This window comes from Mytilus trossulus, chromosome 6 (assembly GCF_036588685.1).
Source record: "Mytilus trossulus isolate FHL-02 chromosome 6, PNRI_Mtr1.1.1.hap1, whole genome shotgun sequence".
Taxonomy (NCBI): Eukaryota; Metazoa; Mollusca; class Bivalvia; order Mytilida; family Mytilidae; genus Mytilus; species Mytilus trossulus.
The window spans coordinates 52625456-52642986 of NC_086378.1; the positions used below are offsets into that span (position 1 = coordinate 52625456).

Below are 17531 nucleotides of genomic sequence, written 5' to 3' on the forward strand. Positions count from 1 at the left end.
AAATGATGGTATTTAGATTAAGACATGTAAGACTGCAAAAATTTAATTTTGCGAAACCTATCCTTTCACATATTTTCGTAAATATAAAACATTTTTTAAATGTGTCTGTTTTTTTAAACAGTAACTATAAAGTGTTAACACGTGTTTATCTTAACTTGTTATACTATTTGAGTGTCTGATAATTTAAGCTTGCAGACTTGGTTGGAGAACCATACATTCTTATCAATGATTGAGAATGTAGAAAAATAACCATTTAAACTATAACTTCCACTGCATATTGATTTTTTTTTGTTATGTGATACTGCTGTGTTTATAATTGTCAGTGTTAGTCTAGTTCGCCTGTAATTTTGAAGAAAAAAGTATTGAATTTTTACAATGTCTTACAGTGACTTTTATTTTTAGTAAATTATGAATACTAGTAGCCAATTTTAAATGAAAATGTGTTAAAATACATTAGAATAATGCCATCGTCTAACGTGCTGACGGTCAATACTAGTCTTAATTTATTCATGTATTCTCTGCAATAAATAAGCAGTTATTATTGAAATAAAAAATACTCACAAGAGACAGTAATTTGTCTGCAGACTGTCTGTGGAGTACTTCCTAGTGTAGTTGTATGTGTTACATCACAGCAAATGGTATCTCCATTGTTAACAATTACGGGGCTCCAGGTAAGGGTACCAGTAACATCAAAGGATTTTTGATCTAATACACTGGAAGATGTAAACTCAGTAGTAAACTGAGTATTATTATTTTGATTTTTCATGGTCATTACACCAGCTGGATAACCATTAGCAGAAATACATGTCCATATGCCTTGTTGTCCTGGTGTCAAAGTGGATGGTCCAGTCAACGTTGCTGATACTGGTGAAACTATTCAACATATTATGTAAAACTACGAAATCAATATAACTTGATTGCATATAATATTGAACAGTTGGGATAACTTTTTCTGTAGCGCTGCTCTAATCTCAGTTTTACTCTTACTTTAGAAAAAAGTGATTGAATAGTCATTCTTGTAAAGACACATGTACGTTAACATGTTTAACAAAAGTAACTGTTGCAAAAAAAATCTAATGAGAATGTTTGAAAATAAGAGTGAAAGATCAAGTACCTGTTTATCAGATCAAATTCATGAACGATATTTTATACCAAAAAGTGTACATAAATATGGTTGTAATTGTGTTATCCCTTTTGAAGCCGTTTTAAAAAGATGTTATGCGAATATATAGCTGCAAACTGTTTTTCTCGAAATATGTGTGACTTATTTATTTCCTTTCGAGTGAATGTAATATCATTCTCGTAATGAATTGATAATATCACTATTATATTTATTGCATCCCTTCAATATCTATTTGGGATACTAGACACTTGAGATAATATAAAATCAGGTAAAATTATCGTCAGAAAGTAAGCGAGTGGCGAAAGATAACAGAGGGATATTTACACTCACGGATCGAAAACAACACCATGGCTAAAAAAATGGGTGACGGTTGTTGGACTGATCGATAAATGAACGGTAATCGATTACCCATAGAATTCGCTAGATAGTTCAATAAACTGTATTAGAGTAACTGTGACAACAGTCAGCAATTGATCGATAAACGAATTATATGCACAGTATTTACAAGACATATACGCAGACCTCGACTAAGACACCTTTATTCGTTTATTTGTAATCCACTGTGTCGCCTACCTAGCTATTACTTTTTACGAATTATCTGTATTTTACGTTGAATCTGGAAGATATAGAACATTAGTACAGAATAATGTTATTTTTTTATATTTCTACGTAAAACTCCTAGAGTTTTATTTGACTTTGAAGTCATATTATCAATATGGGACCCCTAGTCAAGATCGTTGCTTATTGTAACACTTTGATATATAGATACTGTCCTTGACCGACTCAAGTACATGGTTATGTAATTTATATTGAAAGAAGTTATAACTGCCTTTAATTTATTTGATGTAAAACGTGGTTATTATCAGAAGAAAGATGCACTAACTTAAAAAAAAAAGGCATCTATTTTTTTTTTATCATAATGGAAATCCTGAACTACCATTTTATTTATTTGCTCATTGTGCATCAGGATTGGTTGTTTTTCATAAAATGTATTGATCAAGTTTCTACAATTTTGTTTGCATTGTTTTTTCTTCATCTTTATGAGAAATAATCCAATGTTATTTACAATCAGTCATTATAATTGACTTTAGATAATAAGTTTTATAAAAGATGTTAATAATATTAAGATAAACATACTTTTATTTTTGTATGAGTTGAATAAAAATGCAAATATATCTTCCTCTTAATCATCTACCGCCATTTGATATTAGTAATTTTTGTACACCAGAAATGGTTGTCTTGTTCAAATAATGACATATATCACGAAAAACTGTAGTAAAATGGTGTTAGCAATGTTTAAATGTGCCAACATTTGTTCTTTGTTTTTATATTTACCTCAGTCTGCACCTCATTCTGAAAGTTCGTGTTACATGTATTATGAATTTCACTTCATTTCGAAATGATGGTCAATTTCAGATAAACGCAGGATTGCTATTAGTCAATCAAAATGATGTATTATAATGAAACATGCATGTAATCATTTCATTATGATCAAAACACTTTGAAAGAATTGTTTAATGGGATGATTTATCTACAAGCAAAATACATATAAATTTCTTTGATTAAATATGATACAATACTCTCACTTTGATAATCAAGATGATTTTGGTTTCTGAATTGTTTAAATAGATTAAGGAAGATGTGGTTTGAGGGTCAATGAGACACCTCTACATCTAAGTACTATGTACAATTTATAAAAGTGAATCATTATAGGTCAAGGTACAGCCTTCAGCACGGATCCTTGGCTCTCACCGAACAGCAAGCTATAAAGGGTCCTCAAAATTATTAGTGGCAAACCATTCAAACAGGAAAACCATCGGTCTTATCTATATCAAAACAAGAAACATGTATGAACTACATTAACATACGACAACCACTGTACATCAGATTACTGATTTAGGACAGGTGAAAACATTTGAAGCGGGATTAAACGGTCTAATGATACCAAACCTGCTCCCTTAAATGCCTTGCAACAACATTAATAGATTGACTGCATTGATGTCAATGACTTGCATGATGCATAGTGTTCGTAAGACAATTTGACATATACACTTAGAATTCGAAAATAGTTCTGTCCATCTCGTATGACATGATACGAAGAAAAGTTTTAAATAAGGGGACATTTATTACAGACTACCGTTAAGTACAACTATCTTGGTGATATGTTTTTTTTAACTTTAAGACTGTTCAGTAAAGTCCTGGTCACAACGAATCCACGACTCATCTATGCAGCACCCCGACATAGAATCTATTATTTGGTCAAATCACGGATCATCTGTGATCGTCATATGACAGTCGCATGATATCTTAAGCATACTGGCGCTTTCGTGTGCCGTGGGACGAAACATGGACATGCACCTTTTGTGCTCTTCAATTTGTTTGTGGCACAGTCTTGTTGTTGCCGTAAAAGTGTCTTCCACAGCCGTGAGATAAACACATTGTCATGGGTACCAACTCAAATAATTTTAGTAAAATAATCGTTCGACTGTCGTACGACAATATCACGTCTGTCGTAAGAAACTCGTGATACGGTAGAAATGTCTCACGAATATCAGATTTCCTACAAAATCGCACTTTTATTATCTGTCAAATTAATGACAATGGTACGTTCGTCGTGCCACATATTTTCATTTTATTTATAGCAATACAATTTGCGGGAATGAATGTTTGGAAAAATATACCGTTTGCCGTTTAAAAAGGATGACTACTCCACCAGAGCGATTACGCCTGGTCCTGCCGAATAGGCACCTTGCAGGACTCCGATAAGAGCATAATATCGTCCTGTTAGCGTTGATTCGAGCCCATGAATATAATAGGAACCAGCGACATTGGTGGGTTATGCCATGAATAGAACGGCGGCTGATGTTTTGGTACTGATGCAAGAGTTGGAACGGGAATCTGTTGTGATTTGGTTTGAGTCATGCGGATGACGCCTAGCCTGTTTCAAGGGCTTTTACTGAGAGTCGCCCAATGCTCGACAGTCGTACGACAGTGACACGACTGTAATACGCGCATCCCATGACATGAAAACCTGATAAATAGCCACATAGAACTAACAACTGCCGTATGACTGTTGCACAACAAACGGCAGTACAATGGCATAATGTTCCTTTCCTGTACCCAACGTGGGACCATCGTGGACAAATCGTAGCTGAGGTGACCCCTCGAAATATTTTTTGACATTTTGCACGATATTGCAACGACATTGATCTGTTGATACCGGGGCTTCAATGTTTAAATATTATCAAAAGATCAAACCGAACGCTAGGTGACATATTTAAGAAAAAACTACTGATGGTATATATTAGTCATTAAACTTCTTTTAAACATAATTTTACTGTGCGTAGCTGTTTTTTTTTTTTTTAATTGGTTGAAGGTATAGGGAAAGGTTACTAAACATGTTTAACCCCGCTTCATGTATGCACCGGTACCTAGTCAGAAGCCAATATGATGCTGAAATTATCAACACCTGCTATAAAATACAAAGGACAAAAAATATTTATCTATTGAGATATAATGTGTATTCCTATAGGCTATTGTATTTACAAAAATGGCAACACCAAATTGCAAAGGTGTCGTAACAATGTATATGCATATAACTACAAAATAAAACATGGAGGTTAAAAAAAAAATTCAATACACCAATTCATTTGATGCATTAAAATACCAAATGACGTCACTCTGAGTTTTTTTTTTTATTGTTTCACGTTATGCAGTTTACTAGACAACAAACAAACTGTAGCTACCGATATACTAAACCTTACAGTGTACAATATCCTAATATATAAAAGTCAAACTTACAGTGTACCTCAATATATTTAGTATTAGAAAGTGGGTTTTGTAGAACACCATTTTCAGCCTGACACTCTAAAAACTCTAAATGATAATTTTTGGTAGCAGTAAACGTTAGAGATGTTGTCACTGCTGTACCAGCAGTAGTTGTAGAAATGCCAGTTGTTATTTCCGAGTCGTCGAAGAACCATTTCACTGACGGTGGGGGATCACCTCTGGGAGACGTGCAAGTTAATGTTATCTGTGAATTAAGAACTATGACTTGAGGTCCGTCGATGACTGGTGATCCAGGAGGAATCTGAGATGAAGCTATAAATATAATTTAAATCGTTAACATTGAGAGTTGTTAAGTTCATAGATTTGTAAATTGCATTATACACAGTAGTACTATAGTTATTTTATCTCTAAATTCCGAAAAACGACATGAGGTTGAATCTGTTTAGAAATTTTTAAGAATGATTATGATTAATGTCATTCGTTAAAAGTGTATGATAAGTGAAGAAAACTAGATTTTTTTTCGAAATGATATTTTAATTCAATATAATTACATGAAAGCATGATATCATTTGAAGTAATAAATTCTCATACATAGCAACCTATTTTGTGTAATGTTACAAAGAGAGGTTAAGACCTGTATACAATATTAATGTTGATTAAAACAGTATCTAGTTATGCTTGTTCATATTGCTGTAATAGGTGTTTCGTCCGTTCAAATGCAATTCGTGATTTGTAGAATTGACGCGATGATGACTCGAAGTGATCACAACTACGAAATACAGAGTGTGGCCATATTTATTCGTCGATAGAGATTTTTCGCTATATATTGGGATAAAAAATACATTTTTTTTGTGATCTTTTTTGTTCGATTTAAAGTAACTTGGTACCAATTGAGGCTTAATTGACACATGTTTATTGTTATTTTGATTGTATTTTTCGTGTGGATCATTTTCATTATTTTCACAAAACAAACACAAATATTTTTTTTTTCTGTTCAGAAATTCGCTATATATTCAACCAAATTAAATTATAAAATTGAATTGCATTCGTTCGCGTCAAGAGAACACACACACAGCTAAAGACAAAAACATGACCAAATTAACAAACGTACTTCAGACAATTTAACATCTTTAAAGGTTGATAAAAATTAAACTGTAAATGTCTTGAAAATATTTGTTTCTAAACAAATGTGTATTTATATGAAATATATAGCAATCAAGTAAGGATGACGAGTACTTTCGGCCAGGTACTGTATCTCATGTATAACTGTTCTATAAGGATAAATGTTTATATGCACTTCTTATTTGCATTAAACTGACGTATCAGAAAACAGACATAAAACCTATATGGCCTAACGTTATATCCATCAAAAGAATATTTCATCCTAAATCTTCATAAACTAAATGGACATTTATTTGTTTTGAATAGATTGTTTTCTCATACATATCAGTATTCTATTTTTCCGCTTTTAAAAAAAGTATGATATTCAATGAGAGAATTATCCACCAAAGTTCAAGTACAGTAGGTGTGGATCAGTTATTTGAAAATCAAATATCTGAACGTAGAACTTCAAACCAAAAAAATGTAAATCACCCTTTTCTTTTATTTTCATATATGCTAAAAAATATGTTATACACGAAATAAAGAGATATGTTAAATAATTTGACAATGAATTATTTTCATTGCAGCAACATATAGATATAGGAAGATGTGGTGTGAGTGCCAATGAGACAACTCTCCATCAAAATAACAATTTAAAAAGTAAACCATTATAGGTTAAAGTACGGCGTTCAACACGGAGCCTTGGCTCACACCGAACAACAAGCTATAAAGCGCCCCAAAATTACTAGTGTAAAACCATTCAAACGGGAAAACCAACGGTTTAATCTATATAAACAAAACGAGAAACACGTATATATTACATAAACAAACGACAGCTACTGTACATCAGATTCCTGACTTAGGACAGATGCAAACATTTGCAGCGGGATTAAACGTTTTAATGGATTCAACCCTCCTCCTTTTTTCTGAAACAATAGCATAACATCACAACAGTGAAAAACACACGATAAAATATCAATTGGCAGACTTAACTCAATCAAAAAACGTATAATTACACAATGAACGAATAAATTTGATCTGCGATATCTGAATACAAATGCACAGTTAATTAAATATTAGAAACAAACATTCATTACCAACAAGCTAACAAACAAGTTCAAACAAAGCCATGGCAGGACATCACTGAGAAACATTTAACCAATCAAAATTCACTTTAGAAAAAAACTATTTGACATTTTACAAAGATTGTTAGTTGTTTGCCTTGACAAATGTAATACGAATTTCGCTGCCAGTTTCTCTAAACGCCTTAAATATATCATAAAAACGAGTAACTAAAAGCTAGCATGGACACGTTTGTAGAAATTAAAATAAAATAGTGACATCTTTTGTTTAGTCGAGTGAAATATTTCAAAACGACTCTTACAAAAAAATGTCTTAGTTGAGGACTTTTATAAACCTACCTAACATAAGACTCTATTTTATATTGTTCGATGACTTTTTTTTTTTTTTTTCGCCGCTAATGAAAAAAAAAAGGATTCCATCACTGCAGAATTCAATAGTAAGTGAATTGTGTTATTTACACTATTTCTATGAACGGAAAACCTACATGCATAAAACTTTTATAAGTGACTAAAATTACATTTCTGGTTTGTTTATGGTATACATAAGCAAAATTGCTATATGATTGTTTTCTTTTTTTCGTGGAATAATTGATTTTTTTTAATTTGCAAAAAAATATATGCAATAAAAATAGGTGGTGCTTAACTTTTGGCGGACTGTATATAAGCTGGGTCAGAAGACTTCTTTTGAATTTAGAGGGATCATGGCAGACATTATTACTGTCTGAATTAACCAAATTTGGTGGTGACAGAGTCTTTTCTTTACAAAAAGAAAAACTGCTAGAAATTCATGGCTTTGTTAAAAATCTTTTTTGGAAAGATGTTTTATTTTGCTTACATACTGCAAAGCCTTATACTAAGGCTTGTACAAATGATATATTATCGCTAGATATTTTAAATGGTGTGCCACTTTCAGATTACACTATTTATATGCAATGGAAGGCCTTTGGTGTACAGTATATAAACGACCTTGTAAATAGTCAAAACAAAGACTTCTTTACATTTGAAAAGATAAGACATAAGATTCTTACAAATAATTTTCTAAAATATTAAAGTCTAATCTCCAATATTCCAAAATTTATTAAAGATCACATAAAAGAATATTGTGATTCTCAACAGATTGAAAATGTCACCATCTCTGATGCTTTTTGTACTCAGATTTATTAATAATAAGAAACCAAAATTTGTGTATAAGAGTCTTATTGATCATTTATTTCAACCTCCCCTTGAAAAATTTCAGAAATGAGAGCAGTTGATCGACTCAGAAATTGATAATTGGCAAAAATATTTTATGCTACTAAGGAAGTCTTGCAAAGATACCTACTTAAAAACCTTTCAATACAAAATACTGCTCTAAATAATTCCTAAAAACTCTTTTTTTGTACAAGATAAAGAATTAAGATTCTAGTTCATGTACATTTTGTAAACTTGATGACGAAACTATTGTACATTTTTTCTATGATTGTCCAATAACATATCAATTTTGGTCATCATTATTACAGCAAATAAGATTGTATAGCAGGGATTTTGCCATCAGTAAAAAACAGATATTCCTTGGTTTCTATTCAGAGAGCTTATTTATGAATCTTTTATTTATATTAGCAAAAAATTTTAAATATAAATGTAAGTTTAAGGAACTTACTCCTAATATGTTTGGTTTTAAAAATAGAATAAAATAATATCAGTCATATGAATATTATATTGCAAAGAAAAATAATAATATTGATGTAAATGAAAAATGTTGGACCCCATTACAATATATATTTCCAACATAGAGTATGATAGAGCAATTCTTTGATGCATATAATTGTAAACAATAACTACAATGTATGTACATAATCAAGTAATGTATGTGTGTGTGAACATATATTTGTTCCGCATAATACTTGTTCCCTCTGGAACAAAACTATGGATAAGAAAAGTTCATAAATTTTTACCCTTTCCTTTTTTTTCTTTTTTTTTTTTGCTTTCTTATTTCTTAATGACCTTTAGTGTGTTTAATGGCTTATCTTAGTTATTTATTTTTATTTTATTTATTTATATTTTATTTTCTTGTGAGGGAGGAGTTAAAATTTAATAAAATCATTTAAACATTTATTGCTTTAAAAAGGGAGGGAAGAGAGACGAAAGAGAAAAAGAAATGAAACTTCTCTTGATTTATAATCTTTGTTTGATTCCTTAAAATCCAAAACTAAATAGTATGTCATTTATGAAGACATGTTTATTTTTTGTTTGTTATATAAGACATTTATGTCGAACCATCTTTATATTTGTTAGCATTTAACTTACATGTATTTATACCGGTATATTATATATATATTTGGTGAATATTACTAACAACCACTAACTCCTGTGTATATAAATAGCATTACTAATGTTAACGAGGCCGGGATAAGGTACCGGTAATCGATGTTTTAAACTAACAAGTGTAAAGATTTCAATAAAATATATAAACCTAAAAAAAAAAAAGGAAATGATGCATTATCTTTGAAACAAGGTCAAAAGGTAAAAAATGAACATTGCAATCATTTGTCGTTTGTCGTTTTAAGCATTATGTCATTTTTATGTTCTTTCGGGATAATTTTAAAATATCATATTTACCTCATAGAACCGTATACATTTCATAAAATCATACAAGTATCAAGACGATAATTGGACAAATTTAGCAGAAATAACTATGTTATAGTCTTTAAAAAAATACTTTCAAAAGAAAATGATTATGCTTTTACCATACTCTAGCTTTATTTATTCAATTTATACTTATTTAGACTGAGTGAATATATTAAGAAAACATTGAATCCTTTATGCCACTAAATTATTTCGCGAAATTGAAACAGATTTAATTAAACATTATTTTGTTTGCTGATGGGTTTTTTGACAACACTTTGTTAAAAGAGGTAATGGGCACATTACAAGAAAAAGAAATTGCAGACTAAGGAATGATATCCTCCTATCTGCCTTAAATAATGGAATTCTTGATATTTCTTCTATAACTTCGCTAATAGTAGATTGGACAACTCAATTTCAACATTTTAATCCATTATTCCCATGGTGGAAAGCTAACTCAGCGCGTAGCAGAAATAGTGCCTGTTCTGATCTCATAGCTGGAAGTGATAAACCAATTTCTTAATATATGAAAATAATTTAACTTAACTTTTCTTTCAATTTTAAAAAGATTCTTAAATATATGCTAAGGTTAAGGACGATTTTTTTTTCCAAGTTTTTGGTTTTCTTAATTGCACCTTTGATACTTTCCATTGATACAGTCCAGTATTGGATGTAACACTACATTCATATTGGTTGTTCATTAAATCTGTCCCTTGAAAGGGTAAGTTTTAGTTGTTGCTTGATCGAACATGCTATAAACAAAAACACGTCTCAGAGATTTAATTCTGACGTAAATTGTTGCTGAAGACCATTATGTTTTTTTTTTTGTGGATATCAATATTTTAATGCTTAGATAGATATTAGAATATGTAGTATGAGTGTCAATGAGACAATTTCGATCCGAAGTTACATTTTATAAAAGATAAATCATTTGAGGTCAAAGTACGGCCTCCAACACGTAGCATTGGTTGTCACACAACAGCACCAAAAATAAATATTGAAAACTCATGTAAACAGGAAAACAAACGGTCTAGTTTATAGACAAGAAACACCACACACGTATTAACCACATACACAAACGATTACCACTGAACAAACATTTCTATATGGAATAACTTCACTATATTTTTGATAGGCATGAGTCACGATACATGTACAATCATCCTTCTTTTCATCCCTCTTCATATTACAATATATTTTTGGCCAATGAGGTAATGACTGGTTGTAGTTTTTAATTGCTGCATAAAACAAAATATGCGCATTAAAGATAATCATATTTGGTTGTAGGCAAGAGGCTGATACAGTGACTTCAAATCCTTATCCTTGTGGAGGTCGAACCCTGAACAGTTGAGCAAGTTCTTTATAAGGTCAATATCCAAAATGTAAGAACATTGTTAAAACTAGCATATAATAAGAACACAAGAATTCAATTTATGATGAAATCAAACAAAACATTTGACCCTCAATGTTTACCAATTTAATAAAGGCGCCAACAAATCCAAAATCATGTGTAGATTTAGCATTTCAAAGCACCCAATGAATTTTACTTTTGTTGAAATCAAACAAAGTGTAATTTTGGACCCTGATTTGGAACACTTTGAAAACTAGGTCAAAATATCAAAAATTTAAATAGCGGTTTATATTCAACATTTGAAAGATATATGTATTTAATTGATTTTAAAATTTGGTTTTTAGACCAAAATGAAAACTGGGTGCAAAATCAGAGTTAAATCTGTCACTTGAATAAATTATAATTTTGTTAGTTGAAAATTTTTACATGTGAGTTATTGAAAAAAGGGAAAAATTATTTGTATGAAAAAACTTAGGATTCATACCTTGTTCTAATTCCAATACATGTTTAAATGTGTATATATAGTAATGGGGGATATCTATTATACAAATTTGGTGCAGTTGTATAGGAAGAATAAATATCGATTATTACGTATCGAATGGAAACTATCTTTGCAAATCTAGACTTATTCACATGATCTCAAGTAAAAAATAAACATTCACACACACAAAACAAATAAAGAAATAAAACAAATAAAACTGTGACATCTATATATACCTTTAAAACACCTAACTTTAAAAAAAAGGAACATGTAAATTTTTAACAAATCCTGTCAATTGAACAATTACAGTCACAAATAAGCTATCTATTCATATACTAAGCAATTACACCATTAATGATGAACGGGATAAACCTCGAAATGAATAAATCATAGAATAATCAGTTTTGCTACTGAAAGGTTTTCAAATCATATCAAGAACGCGTGGAAATTGAACTTGCCCTTAATTAAGACACAGGACACATCATATCTAGATTTGAAAGATTTCGCCAAAGAGTTTTCATTTTAATGAACGGACACATTTGGTAGCCGCCGACCTCCCGGTCGCGTACCCTACCGTCGAACATCTTCATATTATTAACGAATTTCTAAGTAAATAAATATTTGCCACGTGCTGATTGTAGATGCGCAACAAGTTTTACCCTGAAAAAATTTAACAAAGTTTTAAATGTTTGTTATCACTCATTAAGGTTCCTGCATGTTTCTTGTGCAACTGCTGAAATGTAAAAAATATTTGCGTTTCCTGAATTATTTAGTCAGAATTGAAGTGATTTTTATCTACTAGCAGATGGAAATTTATTCACAAATGTTGCCTTTATTTCAAACGGTGCAGAGGGCGGTCTTGGATCGCAACCCTTGACTAGCGAAGATAAGATACACTGATATTACGTTTTGTTTTAAAAAATATTAATGATTTTATGGGTTTTACCAATCCAGAGAAAATATTTTAAACATAGCACTTCACAATACTTCACAATACATGCACGCATTACAAAGGAATAATCTATTGAATGTTATTCGTAAAGTGGAATACAATTGCATGCCCATTTAAAAAATAAATCTATATATTTTTAAGGCAAAAAAATTGAAAATGGAAATGGGGAATTTGCCAAAGAGACCCGACCGACCAAAGAGCAGAAAATATAACAAGGTCACTAATGAGTCTTCAGCACAGCCAGAAAATCCCGCAAACGGAGGTTGATTTAAACAATGCAAGGTTTGTTTGACGATGAACACTTTTTCCCTGGTTTGTGCCTCAAAATAGGTTTCTATTAACCTGAAATTTTTAAATTGAAACATGAATATCCTTATGAATACTTTTAAAATTCAATAGATCCGTACACCCATTTTGTAATTCAATTGGTCTGTTACAAAGAAATATAACCGTTGATCGACTGTAAGTTATTCCAATAGACTGCACTAAAACTATTCATGGGGAATTAAATACTTTCTTAAATATATGAAATACTTACCGAGCATCAGGACCATATAGGTTATTACCAACAAAATCAAATAGTCCATTTCAACATGAAAAGGGAGTATGTAAGTTCTTATACCTCTAAGTACATCGTCGGGATTAACGAAGCATACAAGGTAAAACTACTCACTTATGTTCATTTGTTTTGACATTTAAACATTATTTTTCCAAATTTATAATATTGTTCGGTTTGTTATAAATATTTGCTATTTAAATCATTTGTGTAGTTGGTAAATACATTTCACCGATATTTGTTAAATTTATGAAGTTTAAATGTAAAGAATCACATTTCCATTGATCCTGGGTCTATCAGACTTTTGATCGTTTTGTTTATTTGTATGTATCGTCATTACCATTAAGTGTGTGGGATAAGATGAATTTTGCGGGAAAATCTGTATACCATTTTTAAACGTTTCAATAAATGGCACAGGCCCAGTGAACATGCCATGCCGTGCATCAATCATTTAAATTAATAGCTCGTGCAATATTTCGTATATTCGAACAATTTCCGTTTAGGTCATTTTGTTTTTGGTAAAAATACATGACATAAGTTTTGTCGATTAAATTGTTTAATATTTTGTCACGTTGTAGCACTTTATATAAATGTCTTCTGTACTATTATTTGTCGGTCATTTTTTTTAGCCATGGCGTTGTCAATTATTTATTTCTAACTATATGAGTTTGACTGTCCCTCTGGTATCTTTCGTCCCTCTTTTATACACCTCGTACGTAAAAAAGAGAATGTGGTATGATTGCAATTAAGATATTTTTTTATTAAAGAAAATTGACACATACACACACACTAATAAACTAATATAATAGGTGACTTTACAGCCGTAAATAACAAGAAAAACGAATATGGCGCATTTTCAGCTATAAATGGACCCGGAATGAAACATTTTAAACCAAGGGCACAAGTTTCATATCAGGAAAGTCGCCTCCAAAAACATCAATATAATAATAATGTAAAACCATTGAAACGAGATAACTAACAAATAATAAGCAGCACGGTAACAAACAAACAACCTCTTATAACATGTATACCCATATGACTTGGTTCACGTAATCATAGGTTTGGACGTTGTTTTCAATTCAGTACTAAGGATTTTTTTTTATCTCTTGCAGATATTACTTTATCCGTAGTTAGAATATACTTTTAAAATGTTAATCCTCAATGCTTTTCAACCTCATACTTGCTTCGCTTTCCAACTATTTTGATCTGAGAGTTTCTTATCATTTGATGGAGACGAAACCACGTCTGATGTATCAAATTATAAACCTGGTACCTTTGATAACTAACTACATAACTATATATTTAGATATATAAGTATGAACATTACACCCAACACTATTAGAATAAGATTATTTTTTTTGTCACTCAACGGTATTCGAACTCTCATCCCATATGGAATTTACTGACCAAATCTATATCGTATTAGGTCAATAACACACCTGATACATTGTTGCTAATAATCTGAACGCCTAAAATAGTACAAAACAACACTGATAACAAAACAAGGAAACATTAACTGTGTTAACACGGCATGGCATGTTCACTGGGCCTGTGCCATTTATTGAAACGTTTAAAAATGGTATACAGATTTTCCCGCAAAATTCATCTTATCCCACACATTTAATGGTAATGACGATACATACAAATAAACAAATAAACATATTCGTTTTTCTTGTTATTTACGGCTGTAAAGTCACCTGTTATATTAGTTATACATTAATTGTAATTGTCTATAAATATTTCAGATAAAAGATATCCTTCATTAGTATGATACCGATGAAAAAAGGACTAACAAACAACTCTGATTAAATGATAACAGTCTTCAAATTTATACAATAAAACAGTAAACACCTGTTCCAAAATGACGTAGGTTATATAGTTTGTTTACAACACAGGACCTAAAGATATGCTTCAAATAAAAAAAGTTATTTTATGAATGTATATATGATCTGTAACATTAACATCTACATGCCTTATATATCATGTACTGTAGTACGCCGCTAGATTAAAACTGACGTGAAAAGGTACCATATGGCCACCGAAAGCTCTTTTTTTGAGAGCCCAGGTGGTCGTGTGGTCTAGCGGGACGGCTGCACTGCAGGTGATTTGGTGTCACGATATCACAGTAGCATGGGTTCGAATCCCGGCGAGAGAAGAACCAAAAATTTGTGAAAGCAAATTTACAGATGTAACATTGTTGGGTTGATGTTTATACGAGTTATATATATATATATAGGGAAATACCAAAAATTTGCGAAAGCAAATTTACAGATCTAACATTGTTGGGTTGATGTTAAGACGAGTTGTATATACATTATGTACACAGCCATGTATCACCATCATTGATGGCGATCCGATGGATACATCTGTTGTAGGGTTGTCACTGACTCAGACGTACTTATATATATATATATATATATATATATATCATATACTTAGCATTGATATGATGGCTTTTGTATAATATGTGTAATGAGCAGAAGAACACAAGCCATAATTTCACACCGGGCTAATTATCCATATCAGCGGCATCTCGTGCACAAAACCCATACTAGTGCATCTCGTGCAAGTGACTTTCAGTATTTCCGGTAACGGTTGTTTACTTTTTCGATGTGACGTCAGATATTTTTTATGACGACGTCAAAATTTACGGGAACTTTTTTTGGGATAGTTAAGTACTTGCTAGCAAATGCCATTGACAAGTGTGAATATAAAATACATAGAGTTATAATGATCATAAAACTTTTTCAATGTTTCAAAATGCCTTTATTGAAAACAGTAACATGAATTAATATGGAGGGAGTGATGTTTTTGTTAGGCAATAAACGTATTTACACTTTTGGTATTTACCTGAATTTTGTCTCTAAATCACCTTAGATCGACTACGAGTAACCTTCTGACGTCAAACTACAATCACTTTTTTATTGTTAAGTCAATTATTTGAATTGTTATGTCAAAGTTTACGGGAACCTGTAAGATTTTACATTATGGCAGCGGAATACAAGTATAAGTACGTCTATTATAGTGTATTTGTTGGATTCATCATTCAACTTTTTTATAAAGTTTTTGACTGTTTTAGTTATTTTTTTTGCTAATTTGCCAAACATGTCTGAAGAATATGATGAAGTGATTAATACATTGCCTATTCCATATCAGCCCGGGTATCTTACCTTACTCGTCTCTGGATGATATGTTGGTCTCGGGATGATACCGTGGACGATATGGAAAAGGCCATATATTAATCTCTCTCTATATATAGCTTAATAAACGGTATAGAATGTGCTTTCAATAAAAGAACAAGAATTTGAAAAGGTCAGAGATATGTTTATAATGAACAAATTTATATATTTAAAATAACGCATTCCAATTCATAAGCCCGCATGACGTAAAAATGATGAAGACTACAACTTTAGATAACTTATTTACAAATATTGGTGTTGGTTGAAAATAAAAAAAAAGAATGATTAATATTACCATTATGTTCCTGGTCGAATCGGATACCGATTCTAACAGTATAGGTCACATAGGTCTGGTGTTGACAATGAAGATCAATAATGGGGTCATTTTTTATAGATCTAGATTTCCTGTTTACCAAATTTTGATTTTTTCGAAAAACTAAGGATTTTCTTATCCCAGGCATAGATTACCTTAACAGTATTTGGCACAATTTTTTGGAATTTTAGATCCTCAATGCTCTTCAACTTTGTACTTGTTTGGCTTTAAAAATATTTTGATATGAGCGTCACTGATGAGTCTTAAGTAGACGAAACGCGCGTCCGGCGTACTAAATTACAATCCTGGTACCTTCGAATCAGTTTTACGCGAAACTCAAGGCTGTAGGAAATGTATTTGTTTCTATAATTTGAATTGAATTGGTTTTTTTTTGTGCATAAGTCATGTTTGTCAAGTTTTAAAATCCCCCTATATATCAACCCGTACGTTTTGTAACAGGGATCCTTGCTTTAAGGGGTTACTAGAAAATATTGCATTATCAAGATGTATTGCTGACTACTTGTTTTTTTTATCAAATGATTTTTTTTTAAAGGTAATTTATAATTCCATTTAAGGTCAAGGAACAGTAAATGGGCTATGTCGCAGATTTTGCTAAAAAATGGCATACAACCTTGGCATGTTGAACTACAACTGATATTAAAAAAAAATACATTTATCTCTTTTATTATCTGAAAAATTGCAAATTGATTTCTTTTAATATTGGTGAATATGTGTATAGAAAGCACATAAAACCGGCGAAAAACCTTCTAAAATTTGTCTTAAAATCGCCAAATCTCTTATTCCACTCCATAGATTTTTCATAAAAAACTATATATTGTTGACAAATAAATTTCTGTTTTAATGATATAAAATAATCATAGGGTCACCGACTTCGTTTTTTGTCTAAAAATCAATTTGTTACCTTGTTGGTAGTGAAAAACGTCAAAAATCAACGTTTTACGGCCTGCAACGCGATAACGTTACGATTATTTCGACGTGT

At 31.2% G+C, this 17531-nt stretch overlaps 1 protein-coding gene across 5 annotated transcripts in view; it reads right to left on the reverse strand.

The window, feature by feature from the left end:
* Positions 1-13208, reverse strand: part of LOC134721517 (hemicentin-1-like) — a 42681-nt gene extending 29473 nt beyond the window's left edge. For 3 of the 5 annotated variants that reach the window (XM_063584594.1, XM_063584595.1, XM_063584593.1), the window contains exons 1-3: positions 13022-13206; positions 4925-5224; positions 562-873 (exon numbers count right to left, since the gene is read on the reverse strand). In XM_063584594.1, the coding sequence (XP_063440664.1) occupies positions 562-873; positions 4925-5224; positions 13022-13070 (661 nt within the window). In that variant the 5' untranslated portion in view covers positions 13071-13206. Of the gene's footprint in view, positions 1-561; positions 874-4924; positions 5225-13021 lie in introns of all 5 variants that reach the window. The other 2 variants (XM_063584597.1, XM_063584596.1) reach the window with 2 other exon arrangements.
* Positions 13209-17531: the final 4323 nt, after the last annotated feature.